At 28.5% G+C, this 22,558-nt stretch overlaps 1 protein-coding gene and 1 non-coding gene across 3 annotated transcripts; one reads left to right on the plus strand and one right to left on the minus strand.

Moving 5' to 3' along the window:
* Positions 1 to 510: 510 nt before the first annotated feature.
* LOC107605676 (UDP-glucuronate:xylan alpha-glucuronosyltransferase 2) lies at positions 511 to 6,137 on the minus strand. 2 transcript variants are annotated; one of them, XM_016307632.3, is made up of 4 exons: positions 5,861 to 6,137; positions 4,857 to 5,520; positions 1,570 to 2,137; positions 511 to 1,161 (listed from the first exon to the last, which is right to left on the minus strand). In XM_016307632.3, the coding sequence occupies exons 1-4, from the start codon at positions 6,062 to 6,064 to the stop codon at positions 771 to 773; spliced, it is 1,827 nt and encodes a 608-aa protein (XP_016163118.1). In that variant the 5' UTR covers positions 6,065 to 6,137; the 3' UTR covers positions 511 to 770. The 2 variants fall into 2 exon arrangements, with proteins under 2 accessions (XP_016163118.1, XP_016163119.1); XM_016307633.3 differs by having other exon boundaries at positions 5,856 to 6,115.
* On the plus strand, positions 3,894 to 3,966 carry TRNAR-CCU (transfer RNA arginine (anticodon CCU)). The gene has a single exon. It is a non-coding gene; the product is annotated as a tRNA-Arg (tRNA).
* Positions 6,138 to 22,558: the final 16,421 nt, after the last annotated feature.

The raw sequence follows: 22,558 nt of genomic DNA on the forward strand, positions 1-22,558 counted from the left end.
CCAGTTCTCCTCGCTTCTTGCTCTGGTTTTAATCTCACAGCTTTTGATACCACCGTCTTCTTTATAATTTACACATGGAGTTTTTGCCACTAAGTTGTATCCGAAACTTTTTAAGTAGAGAAAGTGTTAATAGGAATGAGAAACTTTTTAAGTAGAGAAAGTGTTAATAGGAATGAAACGACATATAAAAAACGGTCTATATAATAGTAACACGTTATTTAAAGAGTTAATTTTTTAAGAGAAAACATTTGTATTTCTTTAAAAAAATTATTTATAGATATATTAAAAATTCCTTTTTCTTATCATTTTTTTCACAATATTAGTTGCCCCCGAGCAACTACTAATTAATAATGTCTTATACAATGATATATCTTTTTTATATTTTTCTTATTTTAAAGAATATACATATCTATATCTACTAATAAAAACATAAAATTAAATGCATAAAGAAGAATATTGAAAGGGGTGTAAAAAAATATGCATAAATAAATAAAGAAAAACTCTCTACATGAATATAAATAAATACATTAAATTCATGAGTGGAGTAGTTTTATTAAATTTGTAAAATAAAGTTTAACTTAACCCATTCGTCTATCTCTTGTTTATACAACATGACTATGTGTACATAAAAAAAAGGATCAATATTCAACAATATCTTTGAAAATCGATATAAAAAAAAAGAAAAAAAAAAGATAAAATAGAAATAAAAAATTAAGGAAAAAAAAAAAAGATGGTTCACTAAATTATCTAGTTGATTTTTTTTATTACGATTAATTCATCAAAAGTGAACCAGATCTTCTGGGATCCGTAATATTAATCTTCCAATGTTGATCGGGCAAACCTAATTTGGAAGCTTTTCTTCTCTCCCAATTGAGGTTTGTACGACGTCGTTTTGTGAGCCTACACATGCGTTGAAGCTTTTTGTCCATTTGGTCATGCAGCTTCCACCACTTATGATGTGCCACGTCACTAGCATACACCCTTTGGTCCTCAACGTCCCAATTGCAATCATAGTCCCTATAACAATACCATGGCTTTAATCCAAGGTAGTGTATTGAGTATAGCTTTGGTGGCTCTGCTCCAAATAGATGGTTCTTCTTGCTTGCTTCTAATGTTGTGTTGGCCCAAAAATTCTTCAAGTAGTTCACCCTCCTTGGTAACCTGTTTACATACACACTTCATTAAATATATTCATACAAAATTTAATTAATTAATTAAGTTATAAGATTCGAGTGTATGACATTCTTAATTTTTTGGTATACAAAAAGTTTAGCTAGCTTCAACTAAAGTTACATTGTAAGAGTCATGATGCACCTCTTTAATACTAGCTAATTATTTATATAAAATTGTCTTTGTATAACAAAAATAATAGTTTAAAATTATTAGATGATAATTTAGTTAAATATGTTTAAAAAATTTAATTTTTTATTTATTAAAGAAAATATAGATATTTAAATAAAAAATTATGTTATGTATACATTAAAATTAGTTACTAAAGTCAATTATCAGTATAAAACTTATGTTAAAATATAAATACATGTGTTTATAGTTAAGGTTATGGAGAAAAACCTGTGCCACCAGACAAAAATCTCGTTAAGGAAGCCTTGGTCACCACCATTATATGAAACAATATCATATCTACTCTCCATCAGCACATTAAATGTGCAATTTGAAGGCTCAATCACCATAATCCCAGAATTAAATATACTTTGATCATTCCCAGTGGCCGACATTTGCGGAAAATGAAACAGAACATCAAGGTTCCTCAAAACAACAATGTCAGCATCAATAAAAATAACCTTGTCATAGTCTGTTAACTGCCACAACCGAAATTTACTGTAGTTGTACTCGTTGTAGGAGTGTTTCTCCGCCTTTGGGTTTCTGATCCGAGTTATGATTCGGATCTTCCACCCAGAGGTGGAGAGCGCACGACGCTTTGCAGGAGAGATGGAGTTGTCGAGAAGGAGGATTAGGTCACGCTTGGTTCCCGTTCGGAGGAGGCTTTGTGCCAGCATTATTGCGCCGCACACATAGTCGTCGGAGGAGTGAAGCACTGTAGCGTACGCCTCACGTTTTGTTTTTGCATTCTTTCTAACCATTTTTTGAATCTTGGACGTGTCATACACTTTGTCAATCCCTAAAAGCCAAAAGCATATTATTAAAAAGAAAACGTAATTTTACATACAGTGAAAATTTAGGTGCAGTCGACTTCGTTGATATCTGAGAGCCATTAAATAATTTGACTGATTTGACTAAATTTTCATCTAACGGCTCTCAGGTATCAACTTCACGTGAAGTCAACTTCACCTGAATTTTTACCTTTACATATACATTTAATTATGTAACGCCGTGTTAACAAAAGTAAGTATATTTTATATTAACTGCGTGAACAGTTATCTAAAAAATGAAAATATTTAATAACTAAAGAAAATAAAAAAAATAATTAGAATTTATCTTATTTAACATTTATTAATTATTGCGACAATTAATGAATATTAAATAAGACAAGTTTTAGCTTTTTTTTATCTCGCTAGTATTATCATTTAAAAAAATAGATATAATTGAACGATTCCCTAATGTTATGAATGCATCAAACTTAAACTCATATGCATTCAATGTTAAAAAAGAAACATTTTTTTTTTAATTTAGGAAACAATAAAAAAATAACATTTAGTAAAAATGATACGAACTAAGGAGCATACAAAGAAAAACAAATTTATACTTGCTACTAACTAATTTTACTTTAAAAAGGGTTAGGAAGCCATCAATTATAGTGGTTAGCTTAGTTCATCAGATTAGGAAAAAAAGGATGCAGTAGGTTAGTTGTTGTTTAGTGGGAACACATTATAGTAACTTTAATGAGAGAATTATTCAGTGTTGGTAGATTTTCAATTCAGATATATATAAAGATTAATTATTATATCACTTGAAGATTATTTGGTATTTTGGAAATTTTAATTATCAACAACGTGAGTCAGCCAAAACAAAATAATAATGTGTGTGGGTCTAACCATCCTCCAGTTCCCTAACCAAAAGGTAATTAACTAACAACTTTGATAGAAAGATGTTGATAAATTGCAATGCAAAATTGCAAACAATCGAACGAAATTGACTGCTAGTAGCTAGTCTACATAGTACTGATGATCATGATGTCCTTTAAACATATAATCAAACTTTATCTTTACGCTAGTTCACTATATGAAATTTTTTGAAATGCTGAAAAAAAAAAACGTGATGCCTTAATGGGATTTATGTATAAATCACTTATTCACATCCTCTAATGGTTATATATCAATCTTTTATGTGTTTTGAAATTGACTCGTGTTCTTTTAACTGTTAATTTTCTTTCCTGTTTCACACAATGGACACAAATAAATGTTTTCGTTGAAAACTGTCTTGATAACTTATTTCTTTAAAAAAAAAAAAAAAAGAATTTATAATAAATCAAACAAATGCTAATTAGAATTATTCTTCCGTTAACAAACTTTTATAAACTAATGTTAAGTGCTAAACTCCAAAAGAACCAGAAGAAAAATTATTGTTTATATGCTTAGAGGAGTACTACTCTTCTCCAATTGGCATAATAATCTTCACCATATCTATTAATATATAGTAGACTATTCCACCTAATTTTTGTTTCCTTTTATGTAATTTTTTTAACTACAAATAATGTGTGTAGTACAACATTATAACCTATCTGTCTTTTAAAAATTTATTTAAACGAAATTATTAGTTGTGAATGATGTGAGATATCAGCTAATTCAACAACTTCACGATCCTTACATACAAAATAATGATAAATGTAATAAAGTATGGGTGAGGTTGGCCACATCCACGTGTCAGTTATAAATAATAAGAAAAATTAAGAAAGATGCCGGCAATGAAACAAAGAAGCGCCTGTAGCTCAGTGGATAGAGCGTCTGTTTCCTAAGCAGAAAGTCGTAGGTTCGACCCCTACCTGGCGCGATTATTATATCCATATTTTTCATACAATTTTGTCATTCTAACGAAATAGTTTATATCTTTTTAGATACTTTATCATATTATTTATTTTTCATATAATCTTGTCTCAGTTCTAGTTTTTAAAAACAAACATTATTTTATGATTAATCGATTACGATTCATAATCTTTTAGATATCTTATTATATTATTACTCATACGTGAAAGCATATACTTTAATTTGCCGAATAAAGGAAAAATATAATGTTTCTTTCTCCCTCTTTCTCTTTCCTTAACTAAATTGATGATTAACAATTGGCAGTGTTTAGAGTGCTTTCCATATAAAATAAATTTTATTATCGAGCTAGAGAGGAAAATAAAAGATATACAAGATTTAAGCCAATGGACGTTGGTCAAAGCCTAGCAATTTTTCAATAAAATTTAATTTTAATAGATTGTCAATATAAAATTATTTTATACGTGTATTTGATCACATAATATTACATTAGCAAAAATAATTATTTTTTACATTAACAGTATAATAGTTATTTAAGAGAATGATTATGATTGTACGACTATGTAAAATATTTTACACTTAGTGCATCAAAATTATATTTTTTAATATATATATATATATATATATATATATATATATATATAGTTTCCTGAAAATAATGAGAAGTTTATTGTTAAAACTTTTGTTAGTAAGTGATAGTATTTCTTAACTTCTAGCTGAAGAAATGGCCAATGGACATTAACTTTAATTTGAACTTATTTAACTACTTAGCTTTCTTTCAAACCTTAGTAAACTTAAACTTTAACCATATTTCTAGCTATGCAATTTACTCTAAGTAACTAAGAAGATGCATGATATTAAACTTTGAAGGTAGGTTAAAAATAAAAATTACATACATACCTTGTTCCCAAAGAGGCAAAGCCAACTTGCATGATCCAATAGGCAATGAAACCTTTTGCTCCAATCTCTTCAAATCAGGCTCATAGTACCACCAATCACCATCATTCTTAACCAAATCATTGCACCTAAAAATTTCCAACATTGGCCTACACTTGCTTAAAAAAACAACCTTAGTCTTCAATTTCCCATAATCCCTCTTACCCTTATTATTCTTCACAGCCAAATTTGCCACAATTAGATGAACTTGTAGCCTATAAACATTCCTACCCCACCCTTCTTTATTATTGTTGCATGGCAACTTCGCCACAATTATGTCCATGTTTTGATGCACATTGAAATCCGGCATGGGAATATCTGGACAAGATGGAACATCGCTTTCTTCTTCTTCGTCGATCCATTCGGGGAACAAATCTGTCCAATTGAATTGGGTTGATACCTTCTCAAAGTGAATTGGGATGATTGTTTTTTCACCTTCCATGTTCCATTCACTAACATCATCTTCTTCTTCATCAAAGTTCACCATGCCAATGTTCTTCACTCCTTTACCCATAATTTGATCAAAGAAACTTGGCTTCTCTATCTTCATTGCATTCTTCTTTGGCATCTTTGGTGCTTTCACTTGAGCCTCTTCCATCACTGCTTTCATTTTTATGCCTTTTTCTGCCTAAAAATATATTATTCAAGATATTTCATATTAACTTACTAGTTATGTATTGCCATAATATCGAAAAATATTTAAATTTATTATTTTAAAATTCATCTAAATACATAAATGTGATTAGATTAAGAAGACATTATTCTTGTGAAAATTCAGGCGTAGTCAACCTTACGTAAAGTTAATAATTGAGAGTCGTTAGATGACTGATTTGACTAAATTTTCATCTAACGACGACTCTCAGCTGTCAACTTCACATGAAGTCGACTGCACCTGAGTTTTCACCCGTTATTGAATTAAGAAAAAATAAAAAGTGACAAATTTTTTTAAGAGTATAGGCTCACCTTACCTTGTGATGGCATTCACTTATGGAGCATTTGACAAGTGATGCTGCATTCTCAAAATAGATAGAAGAAGATGGACGAAATAGAAGTGTTGCATAAACTATGAGAAACATTGCAAGACAGAACAAGTTGATTCTAATCACCAATGCTTTTTTTCTAGAAGGTGATGTTTTCAACACTTTTTGAAAACTTGATGAAACCTCCATCATCCTTAGGGAGCTAAAAAAAAATTAATGTTAGATGCAATAATAATGCCCCAAATGAGTACTTGACAATATATATGAAAAAACAATAAGTAATACCCCACTTCTAGTAGCCAATTAATGATGATGCTTAGTACAAGTAAGCAATGATTATATTATGGAAAAGTATGAACCAACTCCAAATCAGCCAAAAATAAAACAATTTAATTAATTATAAATATAGTAATTAGTTTTATTTATTTATGATTTAAAATATTGGTTATTAAATATTTCATCACATTCAAATTAGGAGGAGATACGTTCAGTATCATTGTAACGTGAATTACGAAAACTGATTTAATTAGCTTCCGTCTCTTCAGCCTCCTTCCCTTTTTAAATGCTTAAAATATGATAAATTAGAAAATAGATTCAGAACCATCTAATTTACAAAAAAAAAAATTCTAATACCTAACATAAATACTATCTACGTAAAAATTTTGGATTCTTCAAGAGATATTTGACTGGTTTTTTGATGATCTTGGTTCCTAACATTATTGTTATATTATTTAGGGAGTTAGTAGTTGTTAATTAAGAGGTAAATTAATTATGTGTAAATCATAAATAAAGATATGATCGATGACCATGGCGGCCATATATTTTGTTCCATGTGTCCTTTTCTTGTTGGGGATTTTCCTTTTGCTATAGACAAATGAATTGCTTTAGTTATATTTTTGGTTGGTGGATGGCACCAAGAATATGAATTTGTGAACAAATTTCCAAAAAATGACCAAAATGTCATTATAGGATGCTCTTGTCTACTAATCATTTTTGTACCATATCATAGGGATAGAGTAGTAAAAAAGCAAATTCTAATCTAGTATAAAATTGGTGCAGTGGCGTTAAGGGCAGGTCCAAGAACCTAATCGATCAGTTGCCATGTCAATTTCTCTATATATAATTGAAAGGTTATAATTATTTGTGCTCATGAACTAACATATATATGATAATATAATTATAATAATAATATGAAAGCTCTACCAATATTCTTCATATATAATTATGAACCACTTTTGGTTATATTATATATTTTGTACATTATTATTGACATATAAAATATGTTCGTAGGTTGCACGTCACAATAAAAATTATTTTCATGGCATGTTTTCCACACTACTGGTACAACTAATTAAAGATATGGGAATGGTGAACTATCACAATTTTTGTCCCCATTATTTTTATCCTTTTGAGTTTTGATGATTAGACTAACTAGAGTGTGGGATGGACCAATTAACTCATATTTACATTGAAAATTTAGCAAGCAATTAAATTACCTAATTTGGTCAACGGTCAACTATGCAGGTGGAGTTAGTACATTATTTATGGATAAATAATGTGGCAAATCAATTGTTGTAAGCCTTTATTAATTAAGTAGAAAGCAAAAAAAAAAAAAAAAAAAAAAAAACTTTATCAAGTAGAGAAATTCATTTCTACTTTATAAATTTAATATTGAATATGAGTTCTTCTAAATAAATAAATAAAAAGATTTTGTTATGTTCTATTATTTTTTATTTTGTTTTTGCATGAACATAAATTCATTATATTATTATATATATACAACAAAAGTGGATTTTGGAAAACAATCAATTATTCTATCAAGTATTTCCCATGTGCAAATACAGCCACCCCTCACAAAAAAAAAAAAAAAAAAAAGAATTCAATATCTTATTCTATTATTTAACTAAACTAAAGAATGCAATAACTAGAAGTTTAAGTGTAATTTTTATTATTAAAATGTCTTACTGAAAATCGTGATCATTTGATTTGACTATTATGTTATTTGAGGTTATATATCATGATAAGTTCGTTGTTACATCTTTTTTATAAAAGATAGATGAGATGCTAGATAGTCTATAACCATCAATAATTGTCAATTTGTCATCCCTAATTTTAATCTTTGAGAATTGAACTTCTTAGTTCTTACACAACAACCTTTTTTTTTTTTTTTGTTACAAACTTCAATTCCTAGCAGATGGAATTTTCGGAATTGGGCCACCAATAACCTTTCACTCAAAATGACATTAATTGGGTGGAATAATTGTTGTTATTACCAAACTGAAAGCCCTAATTAATCCGTCGAACAAAATACCAAATAAAACATTCTTTGATGAAAAAACTAAAAGTTGTAATCAATAAATTTTTTTAGGTTTTAGGATTTATCCATCATGTTAAGATTACAAATTGAAAAAGTTTTTGGACGGTTGCTCGGGTATTGGATGGGTCAGAGTGAAGCTTCGGTTGATGAGACGGGAAATCGCCTGGTGCCGGGTTACTGGGTTGGAGGTGGAGTAGTCGACGTTCTGAGCTCTTCGTGTGGAGAAGGAGGGTGTCACCTGCAAAGACACTCCAACGCTCTAGTCAGTCAGGTGTGCAGGCGAAAAAGGTATAAAGTGATGTGTGTCGTACTTTGGGGGAAGGATAGGACCCTCCCCATATATACTGTGTCAGAAGTGGGTCCCGCAAGAGCAGACCCACCTTCCTCGAAATTTCCTCTTACAGCTGTAATGATGAGTTGCTAAAGACGCGTGTCTGGGTCAATAGTTGGGCGGCTCATACCCGACCGTTCGAGTTAGGTGGTCTATGAATTGGATCGGCCCACATTATATTTGGGCCAGGCCGTAACAATTTTTATTGAATATACAAAAATTTTAAATTTTTAATATATTTATTAAATAAAAAAATTTAATATCTTTCACTAATAATAAGCTTATCATAATAATATCATGTGCCTTTATAGCACATATTTACTAAATCCTATTTTTTTATATATTTTTTATTTCTAGCATTAAAAGTAAGAATTAATTTCATATAATATTATATAAATAATTAATCTTGTATTGTTATCTTAGTAAAATTAATAAAATTTTTAACTTACTATATATTCATAAAAAAATAATCTAAACACAGAATCTAATAAAAAGACTATATGTAATAAAACTTTATATATAATGCAAAAATCATTTTCTCAGTTACTCAATGATGCAATTAATTTGTAATTGAGACTTCAAGGAAATTCAAGTGCATGTTGCAACAATTTGTTGTTTAATATTTGACCAAGTCAAAATGCTTTCAACTTGAATTATTCAGAATCGGACATGCGTATACTACTATTTCAGAGAGAATAATCCTAACAAGTCCCAATATATAATAATTGAGAGAACATAGCCTTAGAGAATAAGATGGAATTTCATTCTTTATCTCCGAAAACAACTGCAAACAATAACACATTAACACCCACTTTAATGATTGGACATTTGGATACTATTTTATAATTTATATATAACTGTTAATTTAGTCTTCCTAAAATATTTATTTTACTCTCATTTATATTGGAAATTAAATTTTAGTCCCTCCTTAAAATTTATCCTATCTTTGTCCTTGTTCATTTGGCTAGTTTTTTTCCTTTTTCAAAGAAAAAATATAAACTCTCTTGTTATTGTAATTTTAATTTGGGAAAGTACGAGGAGCCAATGGAATATTTATACAATGCGTACAATGGAGGTTTAGGGAGTATTAGAGATATAATCATTAGTGTTATCTTTATCCATCAGCTGAAGCTTTTGGGATGAGTGGTATCATGCATGGTATTAGAGCGCTAGATCCGAAAGGTCAAGAGTTCGATCCTTGGTGAACCCCAAAATTAGTTTAAGCTTTTGGGAAGATGTTTATTATCGCTAGTACTCGGATGGTTATTCTAGATAGTAAAGAGGATGTTCATTTTCTAACTCAATAACTCATTGTACACATTGTATAAATAGTCCATTGTTTCCCTAGCGGGATCCTTTTAATTTTTAACAAAATTTTTAGACTTGAGTAGTTTAGTATGAAAATATTGTATTTTTTAATTTTATTTTTTTTATATAACATTATATGAAATTAATTCTTACAAAGACATTATTGATCTGAATCTGTCAATCCACCTGTTTGATATAGTTCTACTAATAAATTCTAATTTTATTTCATAATAAATTCTCACATTAATATTCTTTAATTTTCATTTTGTGATGCATATTTCACAAATCCTACGGAGTATGATTAATTTTATAAAAGAGAAAAAATATATATATACTATTTTGTGCGGTATATATATTTCTCATACGGTGAAATGTATGTTGCTTAGCTTCATAGCAATTTTTGCGGTTTGCTTGTGACCTTTATTAGATACCAACTTGAAAATCCATTAAATGTATGATACACGTGGTTAAAGAATCTAGGAGATATGATTAATAAAATCGTTTTTTTTTTTTTTATTTATTTCTAGCAGAGTTAATTAGGAATTAATCTCGTGAATCGGATATAGATTCCAATGAATTACCATATATATAAATTATAATGTAGTGTTTATTTTCTCTGATGACTTGTTTAATTTATCCCTCGCTTTTGTTATTATTTAGAGTTATTTATTAAGAATAAATGACTATTTGTATTCATGAAAGTGAAATATGTATCCGCACTAAATCGAAATTAAACTTGTATTTACGGAAGATATTTTCTGTGTGACAAAAATATCCTGTTTTTAGAGAATTGGAGTGCCATGTAGAATATTTTTGTCACATAGATGACATCTTACGTGGGTACAAATTTAATTTCGATCTAATGTAGATACATATGTCAATATTTTTATTTTTTATGGATACAAATGGTCATTTATTTTATAAGATAATAATAAGATATTACTAACGATAGATAAGATAATTGACGCAGACTGATCTTATGAGAGAATCACACATAAGATAATAGACTGATGAGAATCAGAATAAATAAAGTAAATAAAACTTCAGAAGCACAAAAGCTCAAGTAAATTAATTAGCTTAACGAGTAGTTTAGATCATCTAAAATACAAAAAAAAAAAAAAATTATTTAGTGATGAGACTTATTTTTTTTTATAAAAGTGATTAATTCAACAACAATAATTATACTCTTATTTTTCAAATTTACTAACTTATTAATGACCTAGAAAATAATTCTTGATTTGTATGGATCAAATTAAACCAATTACGAATATTTGAATCATTCTTTATAGATATATTAATTTGTTATTTTTATCAGTTTAAATTTTTTTTAAAAATTAGTTTTATAATATAGTATTAGAACTTAGACATAAAAATTTAGAATTCAATGTTCATTGATTACAAAAACAAATTCCAGTATAAGACACCATTAAAAAAAAGTTCATATGAATAAATACTAATTTATTAGAGGATAATACTACATGACTAATAAAATTTATTATTTTTTATTAACTCTAAATATTAAAAGATTAAATTTTTAATCATAAATTTTAAATTCTAAATTCTAATAGTATAAAAATAAAGCATTGGCTCAAAATATTAGTTAATATTGATAAAAGTATTAATTTCTATAATTTTTTTAATAAAAATAAATCAATAAATAAATAAAAATTATTGGAACTTATTTAATACGAAATCTTTGCAAATTAAACACTAATGAGAATCTGGCATTTCTAAGTAAAATGATAAGTTGCCATTTTTCCGCTGATGAAAGAGAAAATAAAAGCTATGATGTAAGCATTGATGATGTAGTTAATTAGAAAAATTTTGTCCTCATATTCTACATGATTTGTACAAAAATATTTAATAGCAAAAAATATTTATTAAAAATTTGTTAAAATCGACAACTTTTAATTTTATTTAATATATTTAATAATAAATAAATATTAAATAAAATAAATTTAAATTATTTGAACAGATTATTTTTTTTTCTTTCTAATATTATCGTATATTTTTGCATTGATTAGAGGAGAAAATGATGAGTTTTCCATGGAGAGAATCAATTTGCTGACAAATATATAAACATACCACATGTGACTCATTTCATTCGAACCCTTGAAATAAATGGGAATAAAAATCATTCATCCCCTAATCTTATGCCGCCGCCTAAGATTTTTTAATTAATTTCCTAAACTCCAATAATTAATTTACAATAATATTCACAAAACTTCTCCAAATTAGTTGTCCTTGCATAAAGAACGTCAAATATATATAACCAAACAGTTACTTAGTTATGCTAAAATATTATTTTATATGTTTTTTATAAAATAATCAACTATTATCAAACATTTTTCATTGCTGAATAATTAAACATGTCATAACAAAATAATTAAACTATTTTTACAGTAATATAATTAATATTTTTATAAAAAAAAAATATTATTTTTATACAGTGCAATAATTAATTAGTAGCTAATTTTTTATAAGGATAAAGTATACTTTTTGTCCCTGAAGTGTTTGACAAAAGTTTTAAAAATATCCTTTAAGTTTTATTTTGTTTTAATTTTATCCCAAAAATTTTCGATTTGCATCAAATATACCCTCAACGGCTAAATTTTCAAAACATTTAAAACTAATCTAACAATAATGCATGAAAATTATGCTTGAGTTACTTGTGTTGAAAGTTATTCTTATGAAATTGTTGTTGAATTGGTCTTAAATTTTTTGAAAAATTAGCCATCAGAATTATATTTGATATAAATCAAAAATTTATGGAACAAAATTGAAACAAAATAAAAATTAGGGGTATTTTTAAAACTTTTGTCAAACTTTAGAGACAAAAAATATATTTTACCCTTTTTATTAGGGGTGCACGCAGAACGGATCGGATCGGATATGGCCAAATTTTCGATCCGATTCGCACTAAAATTATTGGATCGGATCGGATTCAATATCCGCAGTTTTTAAGATTAGATCGGATCGGATATCGGATATATCCGCAAATCACAAAAATATTTTTAAAAGTTTATTTTTATTAAAAAAATATCAATAAAAATCATTTTTCTATTCTTTTACATATGTTTACTCTTAAAATAATATTAAACATGTATTTTTAAAATAATAAATTAAAATAATACAACATATATGATAATTATTAGTTAAAATAAAACATAAAAAGAATATTTACTTATTTTTTTCTTTATTTTTGCGGATACACGTATATGCGGATACCAACACAAAATCCGCAATCTGATCCGATTAGTGTGCAGATCCGATCCGATCTGATCCGAAAGCCTTGCGAATCGGATCTATATCCGCAATTTTCGAATCGGATTAGGATAAACACCGCGAATATGCGGATCGGATTCAATTCATGAACACTCCTACTTTTTATAATTATATGTATTGGCTGATTTTTCTCTCTCTCTAGGAGAACCAATAAAAATGTGAAGCTATTAACGTGATGATGAAGCTAAGGGTTCTATATTGTTGTTATATAAAGCCCTCTTACACTACACATATGATTGGGAGAGAGAGAGAGAGAGTAGAGTGGTATAAAACAAAAGAAGATGCATTACCCTCGTAGCCCAACACCTCATCATCATCAAAACATGAAAGATGAAATAAAGAAAGTATTGGAGAAAGCAGATAAAAACAAGGATGGTTGTTACACCAGGGATGAACTCAAGAATGCTTTCAAGACTCTTGGTTCCAAGATCCCTTCATGGAGAACCCAATTTGCTCTCTGGAATGTTGATTCCAACGGTGATGGACAAGTCACTGGTGATGAAATTGATGCTCTTATTGATTATATCTTTCATCGCCTCAATAATGGTCACGGCAAGCTTAATTAATTACTATTATCCGAACTTTATTATATACTAATTTAAATATGTTACATGTTTTTGAGCCGTAGTTATTATATAAAAATATCTTTGTGTGAAGATAATATTATAAAATTATTAGATAATTTTTTTTTTTAAAGTGGATATATTTGAATAATGTGTTGCATAGAGGACTCGTGAATATCTACTTTAATTTTCATGTATGTCTTATGTAACTGTTTATATATATATAGAAGATAAATAATACTAACTTTCTTTTGGAGATTAATTTCACTTTTATGTTTAAATCAACTTATATATATTCTCTCCGGGGTTTATAAACAAAACCTTAAGAAAAACGGTATGTATATTGATATATTTTGAATGGTAGAAATAAATAAAAGAAATTCTCGTTAAAAGACTTGTAAAAACCCTACTTTCTAATCTCAATGGTAGTCAACAAATTAAAACTACTTCATATATATATAGATTATCACAACACCTTCACAAACAAAAATATCAAGAATTGATAAATTCTATCTTATTTTCTCTAAAATAAAAGAATAAATTATTTTTTATAATATATCTCGTGATTATTGATAAATTATCCTTCAACCAGAACTCCAAAACTCAAACGAAATCGTCGATCCAATCACCACCACCTTTAAGCAAGAGTAACCTGATTCTAAAAGTAAGGGACTAGCATGAAATCCAAAATGCCATTTTTTTATTTGCTTCAATAGTTTAAGTCCCATTATCAATATTCCTATATATGTCTCGGCAATGAACATTTTTTAACTAAATATTATTTTCTAAATTATTGAGTATACCAACGATGACTGTGGCTCCGAATAAGGGTGGGATATTACTCTCACAACCATTCAAATTCAAATTTTAAGAAAAAACTAGGGCTAATAGCATAGGAATTGATAATACAAATATATATTGGAGGCCATTATTACTTTATTAAAACACTTTTTTTTCCTATGCAAAATAATAGTTCGTTTGATTTGTACAATATTATTTCATATAAGACTCTCGTTTCTCATATAATATGACCGGAAAAAAAATAAAAAGTTGAAAATTTGAAGGGTAAAGTATACTTTTTATTCCTGAAGTTTGACAAAAATTTTAAAAATACCCTTAAGTTTTATTTTGTTTCAATTTTGTTCCAAAAGTTTTCGATTTGCATCAAATATACCCTTGCCAGCTAATTTTTCAAAAAATTTAAGATCAATTCAACAACAATATCATAAGAACAACCCTCAATACAAGCAAATCAAAAATAATTTTCATGTATTATTGTTAGATTAATCTTAAATTTTTTGAAAATTTAGCCGTATAGGGTATATTTGATGCAAATCGAAAACTTTTGGGACAAAATTGAAACAAAATAAAACTTAAAGGTATTTTTAAAACTTTTGCGAAATTTCAGGGATAGAAAATATACTTTACCCAAATTTGAAATAATATTGAGAGTATATGAATACATTTAAAACCCTAACTTAATTGATTAGAAATGGTGATTGAATTTGAAAGGATTAAAATTTTAAAATTGGGAAAGAAAATGTGTATTTTGTGAAGATGATGAAAATTATATTGGTTTCAAGTTTCAAAAGAAAAGATAATGTGATTAGGTAATATTGTGAAGGGTGAATTGAATTTTTTTATTAATTAATTCATTAATTTTCACATATTTAACATTTGATTTATCTGTATTTTCGCGATTTTGACGGTTTTTTGTTTATTTATTCATATTTTTATTTATTTTGTATTTATTTAGTATTAATTTTTAACTTTTTTACTAAAAATATTTATTAATAATCACGAGATATATTACAAATAAAGGATAAATTACCTTCTATTTTATAAAAGGTTGGGTAGAATTTACCTTTTCAAAATTTCTATAAGTAAATGTTTTGGAAATACTTTTTGTTAATTTTGTTTAATTTGTACATGGTTTTTCGTGAATTATTCTTTCATCTAAACATAAATTAAAGTAATTCCATGAGATATATTTGTGTTTACTCGAATAGGACAAGTTAATTAGCTTAAAACCTTGGAAATGAGGTGATTATTCAGATTAAAATATTTTTATAAAAAATTAATAATTAAAAATAGTTAAATAATTTGACATATTTATTAAATTACTTAACATAATATGTATCTATATCTTAGTTATTATATTTACGTAAAAACATTACTATGTATGTAATCACTTTTATTATTCGCTCGTTAATTTTCCACGACAATTACAAGGATCTAGTAGACAGTAGTTGGGATAAAAAAAGAGACCTTATCCTCAACATAGCTTTGTTTACGGAAAAATCAAATATTTGGAATAAAAAAGTCTTTGGTCATATCATTCGAAAAAGAACCGTATTCTTCTCCGTATGGAGGGAATTAATAAGAAGTTATCTTTTGGTCACAACCCCTTTCTGGATAAATTTCAGAAAGATCTTTGGAAGGAATATGAAGTCATTTTCATCCAAAAAGAAAGCTATTGGCAACAAATGTCGAGGTGTAATACTATCCAATTTGGGGATAAAAACATTAGATATTTCCATCAAAAAACTAATAGTCGCAAAAGAAAGAACCGAGTCACATCCCTTATGAACAGTCATGGTTCTTGGATTGAGGATCCTGTTATGCTTAAGAATATGGGAGTATGTTTTTTAAAAAATTTGTATTCTTCTGATTAGATCTGTATTCCTTTTTCCTTGACAGGTTTCTTTCCTAGGATTGTGGATAAAAATATTAAGAAACTACGTACGGAAGGAGATCTCAGAGGAGGAGATCAAGAAGGTTGTGTTCAATATGGGAGGGTGGAAAGCACCAGGGAGAGATGGAATTCCAGCTAAATTCTTCCAATTCTCTTGGGACACTATTAAAGATTCTTTGGTTACTTGGGTTCGGTCTATCTTTCAAGAACCTAAGAATATCGTGAACGTTAACCAGACTTTCATCTCTATTATTCCTAAAGTTTCTGTCCCTGAGAATTTTACTCAATTAGGCCTATTAGTCTCTGCAATGTTATCTATAAGATTATTTCTAAGATTGTTGTAGAAAGGCTTAAACCCCATATGTCTTTTCTTATTGCAAATACTCAAGCTAGTTTTGTTCCAAGAAGGGTTAGTGTAGATAATATTTTGGTAGCTCAAGAAGTGATTCATTCTATGAGGACAAAGAATTGCGGAAAAGGATTTATGGCGGTCAAGATTGACTTAGACAAGGCATACGATAGACTCAATTGAGATTTCATCTTACATACCCTCAAGGAGATGCATTTACCAGAGAGCTTGATCAATGTCATTGAGTATTGCATAACTACGCCAATTATGAATCTTATTTGGAATGGGTCTCCATCAGAAGAATTTTGTCCCTCCAGATGCATTAGACAGGGAGATCCCCTCTCACCTTACCTTTTTGTTCTTTGCGTTGAGAGACTTTCCCACCTTATTAACTCTCGAGTTAATGATAGGAAGTGGAAACCTATTATGCTATCTAGGAATGGGCCTAAACTCTCTCATCTTTGTTTTGCAGATGATTTTGTCTTATTTGAACAAGCTAGTAAGGATCAAGTAAATGTCATAAGGGAAACACTTAAGGTTTTCTGTGATAGCTCTGGCCAAAGGGTTAATTTTCAGAAATCTTGTGTTTTCTTCTCAAAGAATGTAGTTCACACCATCAAGCAGGAGCTCAGTCAACATTTGGGCATCAACCTAACATGCAACTTAGGAAAGTACCTTGGTGTTCCCCTCATTCATGAGAAGTGCAACAAGCAACATTTTCAATTCATCATCGACAAAATGAAGGCTAAGCTTTCTAGCTGGAACATGAAGACGCTCTCTTTTGCAGAAAGGTGTACTCTCATCCAGTCAGTCTTGTCATCTATCTCTAGTTACGTGATGCAAACCATGAAGATTCTGAAGAAAGTTTGCAATCAAATAGATAAGATTTGTAGAGACTTTCTTTGGGGTGAAACTGAAGCGAATAAAAAGATCCATTTAATAAGGTGGGATACTATTTTCAAGCCGAAGAGTATGGGAGGGCTTGGTATTCGAAAGGCAGAAGATACAAATGCTTTATTCCTCATGAAATTAGCCTGGGGCCTTATTCAGGATAATTAATCCCTATGGGTCAGAGTTATGAAAGGAAAATATGGGTGTGGAACTCAGTCGATTCCTAAGGTAATTTCTAAAGCTAGTAGTTCGAATGCTTGGAGAGGTATTACAAAGATTTGGAGCCAATTCAGCACTAATGTCATTTGGAGAATTGGAAATGGTGAAAAGATATCTTTCTGGAACGATCATTGGGTGCCAGGAACAGGCTCGCTAAAAAAATTTGCTATAAGTTCCATTGACGGGGATAGGAGCGATGAGAAGGTGGCCGCTTATGCGAGAGCAGAGAGAGACTGGAATTGGTTCAAACTAAATCAAATCCTTTCGGAGGAGATTTTAGAGTTAATCCAGATTATAAAAGTCCCTCATTCTGATTTAGGAGAAGACAGTATCAGCTGGTTACCAGAACCTAAGGGAGATTTCACTATTAAATCTACCTATGAAGCTTATTTTTCAAATAATGAGAACACAGACAAAAATTTTAGAGATGTTTGGAAGCTCAATATACCACAACGTCTTAAAGCCTTTTCATGGCTAGTAATGCATGAGGCTTTACTCACTAATTTCAGGAGAAAAAGGATAGGACTTACCAGCAATGAGTGTTGTCCCAGGTGCCCTGACCAAGAAGAGACCCTGCTCCATGTTCTCCGGGATTGTCACTATATCCGTGAAACTTGGATGAGCAGCGTTGTTAGCAGTCAACAAGGCAAGTTCTTCAACCAAAACTTCCAGAATTGGTTCAAGCACAATCTTTACGTGACTGCTCGAAGAAAGGATGGGAATTCTTGGCCCACCTATTTTGTTACTACCTACAATGCAGCTTGGAGAAACAGAAATGATTTACTTTTTAACAATTCGGACATCCACAGCTCAGACTTTCCAAGAATAATTCAGAACTTAGCCAAACACTATTATGAGCTTCTTCAAAAAACTGACAAAAGCAGAAAAGCCCTTACCTCGACCAAGATTATCGATATTGGTTGGTCTCCGTCAGAGGAGGGTTGGTATAAGATTAATACTGATGGCTCGTTTCTCACTAATTCGGGAACCAGTGCTTGTGGAGGACTTCTGAATGATACAAATGGGAGACTCAAGGTAGGCTTCATGTTTAACATCGGTGCGGTAACCATTACAACAGCTGAGCTCTGGAGAATTTATTTGGGATTAAAACTCGCAATTGATTTGGGGTTAAGAAAGCTTGTTATAGAGACAAATTTCCTGTGTGCTTTCAACCTTATCCACAGCGCTTCTACCTCCCAACATTCGACTACTTCTCTGGTGAGGGAGATCAAATGCCTTCTAGCGAAGCCTGGAACTTTTCAGGTGAACCACATATTTCGAGAAGTAAATTTTGCAGCTGATGATCTTGCAAAGCATGCACATGGCCTCCCCCATAGATTGAGTTGCTTTGAAGAAGCCCCTCATTTCTTATTTCCTTCGCTGGATGCTGACTGACTGCAGAGGGATAAAGTTCCCAAGACATCTTAGTTAATTTGTTTGTTTCTTTGGGCCTTTGGCCCATCCCTTATTAAAAAAAAAATTTATTCGCTCGTTAATAGATCTTCTCATATATTGTTAGAGATATAATTAATCTGATAATTATTTTTGTACTTTTTTTTATTAATTTAAATTTTTGAAAGAAATAATTTTATAATATAGTATTAGAGTTTTTATCATTTAAAGGTATACCATTCGATTTTTAGTATAGTTTGATGATTTTTTTATTAAAAAAAAAAGAATTTAGCATAAATAAAAAAAAAAGAAAGTTTATGTGTGTTAGACATTTATGTTGCTTCTTCTTATTAGTTTAAGTTTTTGAAAAAAGTAATATAATAATATAGTATCAGTGTTTTATATTCAAAAAATCTAAAATTTAATTTTTAGTAACTAAATCCAAAAGAGACTCTTATTTAAAGAAGAATACTAGAGATATAATTATTTATATTACCACTTCTCATTCTTATTCACTTTATTTTTTGAGAAAAGTTATATTGACAATATGAAAATTTATGTAAATTCAAAACAAAACTTATGTGAGAAGTTTAAACTTTTAGAAAAATTAATTTAATTATGTGTAAAACTAAGTCTATATACTTGCACCGCTTGTCAATTTTTTTAATTACATATATTAACATATGGAAAAGTATAAGGTACCAATATACTATCGGTCAACTTATTGCCAACAATAATTAATGATTATATTTTAAACACATGTATAAAGAGACACATTCAGAAAATACATATATAAAGACACTTTTATTAGACACAGTCATAAAAAATGTATTTTTATTAGACACATTCACAAAGACACTCTTATTAAACATAGTCATAAATAAGAGTTGGCAGAAGTTAGCAGAAATACTGTTGGTAACATAGCGGGATTGATTAACATATAGATTTCCTTTTATTGAATAAAGAGATAGATTAGATATATAAGAAAAATAGAAATAATAATATCAAGGTTAACAAATAAAAATTTTCCGTTTGATTTTTTTTTCTTCCCTCCTTTTTAAGATAATTCTAAGCTAGTAAATATGGTGCATGTGTATCTATCTAGAGGCTTATTCAGTGTGAGTAGTGTTGAAAAGAGATGCATGTATATCTTTTTTTTTTTTTTTTCTGGGGTAGCAATCCCACCTTTTTTTATTCATCATTTATATAGTTTAGTATTGTTTATTGGTTAATTGTTGGTTAATTTATAATATAAAGTGTAACTTTTCTTATTATTAAAATTGGACCTAATTAACAATAATATTCATTTCAATTTATAAGTGATTTCAAAATTTTTCTATAAATGAATTTTTCTGTTATTACAGTGTAAAAAAACATATATTCCAAGTGAAAGATACGATGAATTGATGCAAACTAATCTTGTGACGAGAGAATCAAACATCACATGCCACATAATGTTATATCATATTTGACCCAAGAATCCGATTTGGACTGGTTGAGAATGAGAATAAAATAATGCAAAACTTCAGTGGTACAAAAGCTCAAGTGAATAAAAATAACGGATTTAGTAAAACAAAAAAATGCAAAATAATAAAGCAAAGTTATAACTACTTTTGTTCTTATAGGGGAAATGCTAATTAATTTATTTATTGGAAGGGATATAATTGTGTGTTAGGTGTCAGATATTAATATATTTTTGTATAAATATATATATAATATTTAATTTTTTTAATGTATATTTATATTCTAATATATATTTTATACTAGTAACTGATTTTAGTGGCTGATTTTAATGTACACGTAATATAACTCTTTTAAAAAATATCATTTATAATACAATAGCTGAATTTTTATAATTAAAATTTTACAATTTAATTCTTATTGTCCTCTTTTTTAAAAAAATAAACTAGAATTTAAGTAGAAGACAAAAATAAGAGTCATATCCCAAGTTTATCTCGAATAACTTTTGCATCGAATAAATTAGTCTATATAAAAAGATTAATTTTATGAATTAGTCTTTTATTTTTTTAAAATATTAAATAAATTAGTTCCTAGCAAAATTGTTACAGTCAAGTAAATTGACAAATTATTTTTTTTTCTTTTAAAATTTTAGACGAGTTAATGGCTTAGTTATACAATTAATAAGCTTTTAGAAAATTAATGATTAATTTTCCACTTTTTTAAAAATGCTAGTAAACTTTATCTAGTTCTAGTTTATATCTGATATTCTAAATAATTATAGATTAATTTATCAAGTTTTTTTTTGTTAAGTATTAATTTATCTTATACAAAATTATTATTAAGAGACCAAGTTAATAAATGGCGATATGAAACCATAATTTTCCATGAGAATCTGGCTTTTCTTAAACGAAGGGTACTCATCAAATAAAAAAGTGTTCCTCTTTTTAATTTGGATTCTCTGATGAGAGGGAAATTGAAAACCATGATGCAAGCATTGATGATGTATGATTCATTAAATTCATTCCATGCATCTTAACATTATTATTGTTTCTAAAAATAATCAAAATTAAAAAAAAAACATTTTGCATTCTATTAATTAACATTTTGTTATATATAATTAAGATTTTACGTGTCAAAATAATCTTAATTGCACTAACTTAATGAAAAAAATATACAATAATATTTTTAAAATTTAATTTTTTTTAAAGGGAGATTGATTAGTCTCTATTCTTAAAAATTATTTTTAAAAACTATTTAATTTCTATATATTATTCACGAGATATTTATATCTGACATATCAACATATCACTATTGGACAACTAATTACAAATATTATTTAGATTAATTCCTCAAATCATTGTGATTGATTAAGAATAAATTATAAAAAAGGTACTTTACTTTTTGGATAAATAGTCAAAAATCAATAAAAAATTTTACTCTATTTACAACTAACTTTATATTATCATTTCAATAACAATAATTATTTTTCACAGCATCTAGATAATTATCAAAGAGATAACGAGGCTTCCAAGAAAAAAAAAACACCCAATTCGGCCCTTGATTTTTTTGACTGATTAGCCCCTGTGAAAAAAAAAATATTGACTTTTTTTTGGCACAAAGACCTCGTTGTCCTTTTAAGGTAATTGTCAAGGGTCGGGTTGGATTTTTTTTTTTTGTCAATGGTCTCGTTGTCTTTCGAGGTAATTGTCAGTGGCTATTTTGGATTTTTCTCAAATTTTCTATACTATTAAGTATTAATACATCAAAATCAATTAGTCTCTACTTTTTCATAGTTTTTTATTATTATTCTCTAATAAAAAAAATGAAAGAATATTATCCAATATTACAAAAGTAGTTGAAGAGATATTATATAAA

Source organism: Arachis ipaensis, chromosome B6, assembly GCF_059453495.1.
Source record: "Arachis ipaensis isolate K30076 ecotype BB chromosome B6, ASM5945349v1, whole genome shotgun sequence".
Classification (NCBI taxonomy): domain Eukaryota; kingdom Viridiplantae; phylum Streptophyta; class Magnoliopsida; order Fabales; family Fabaceae; genus Arachis; species Arachis ipaensis.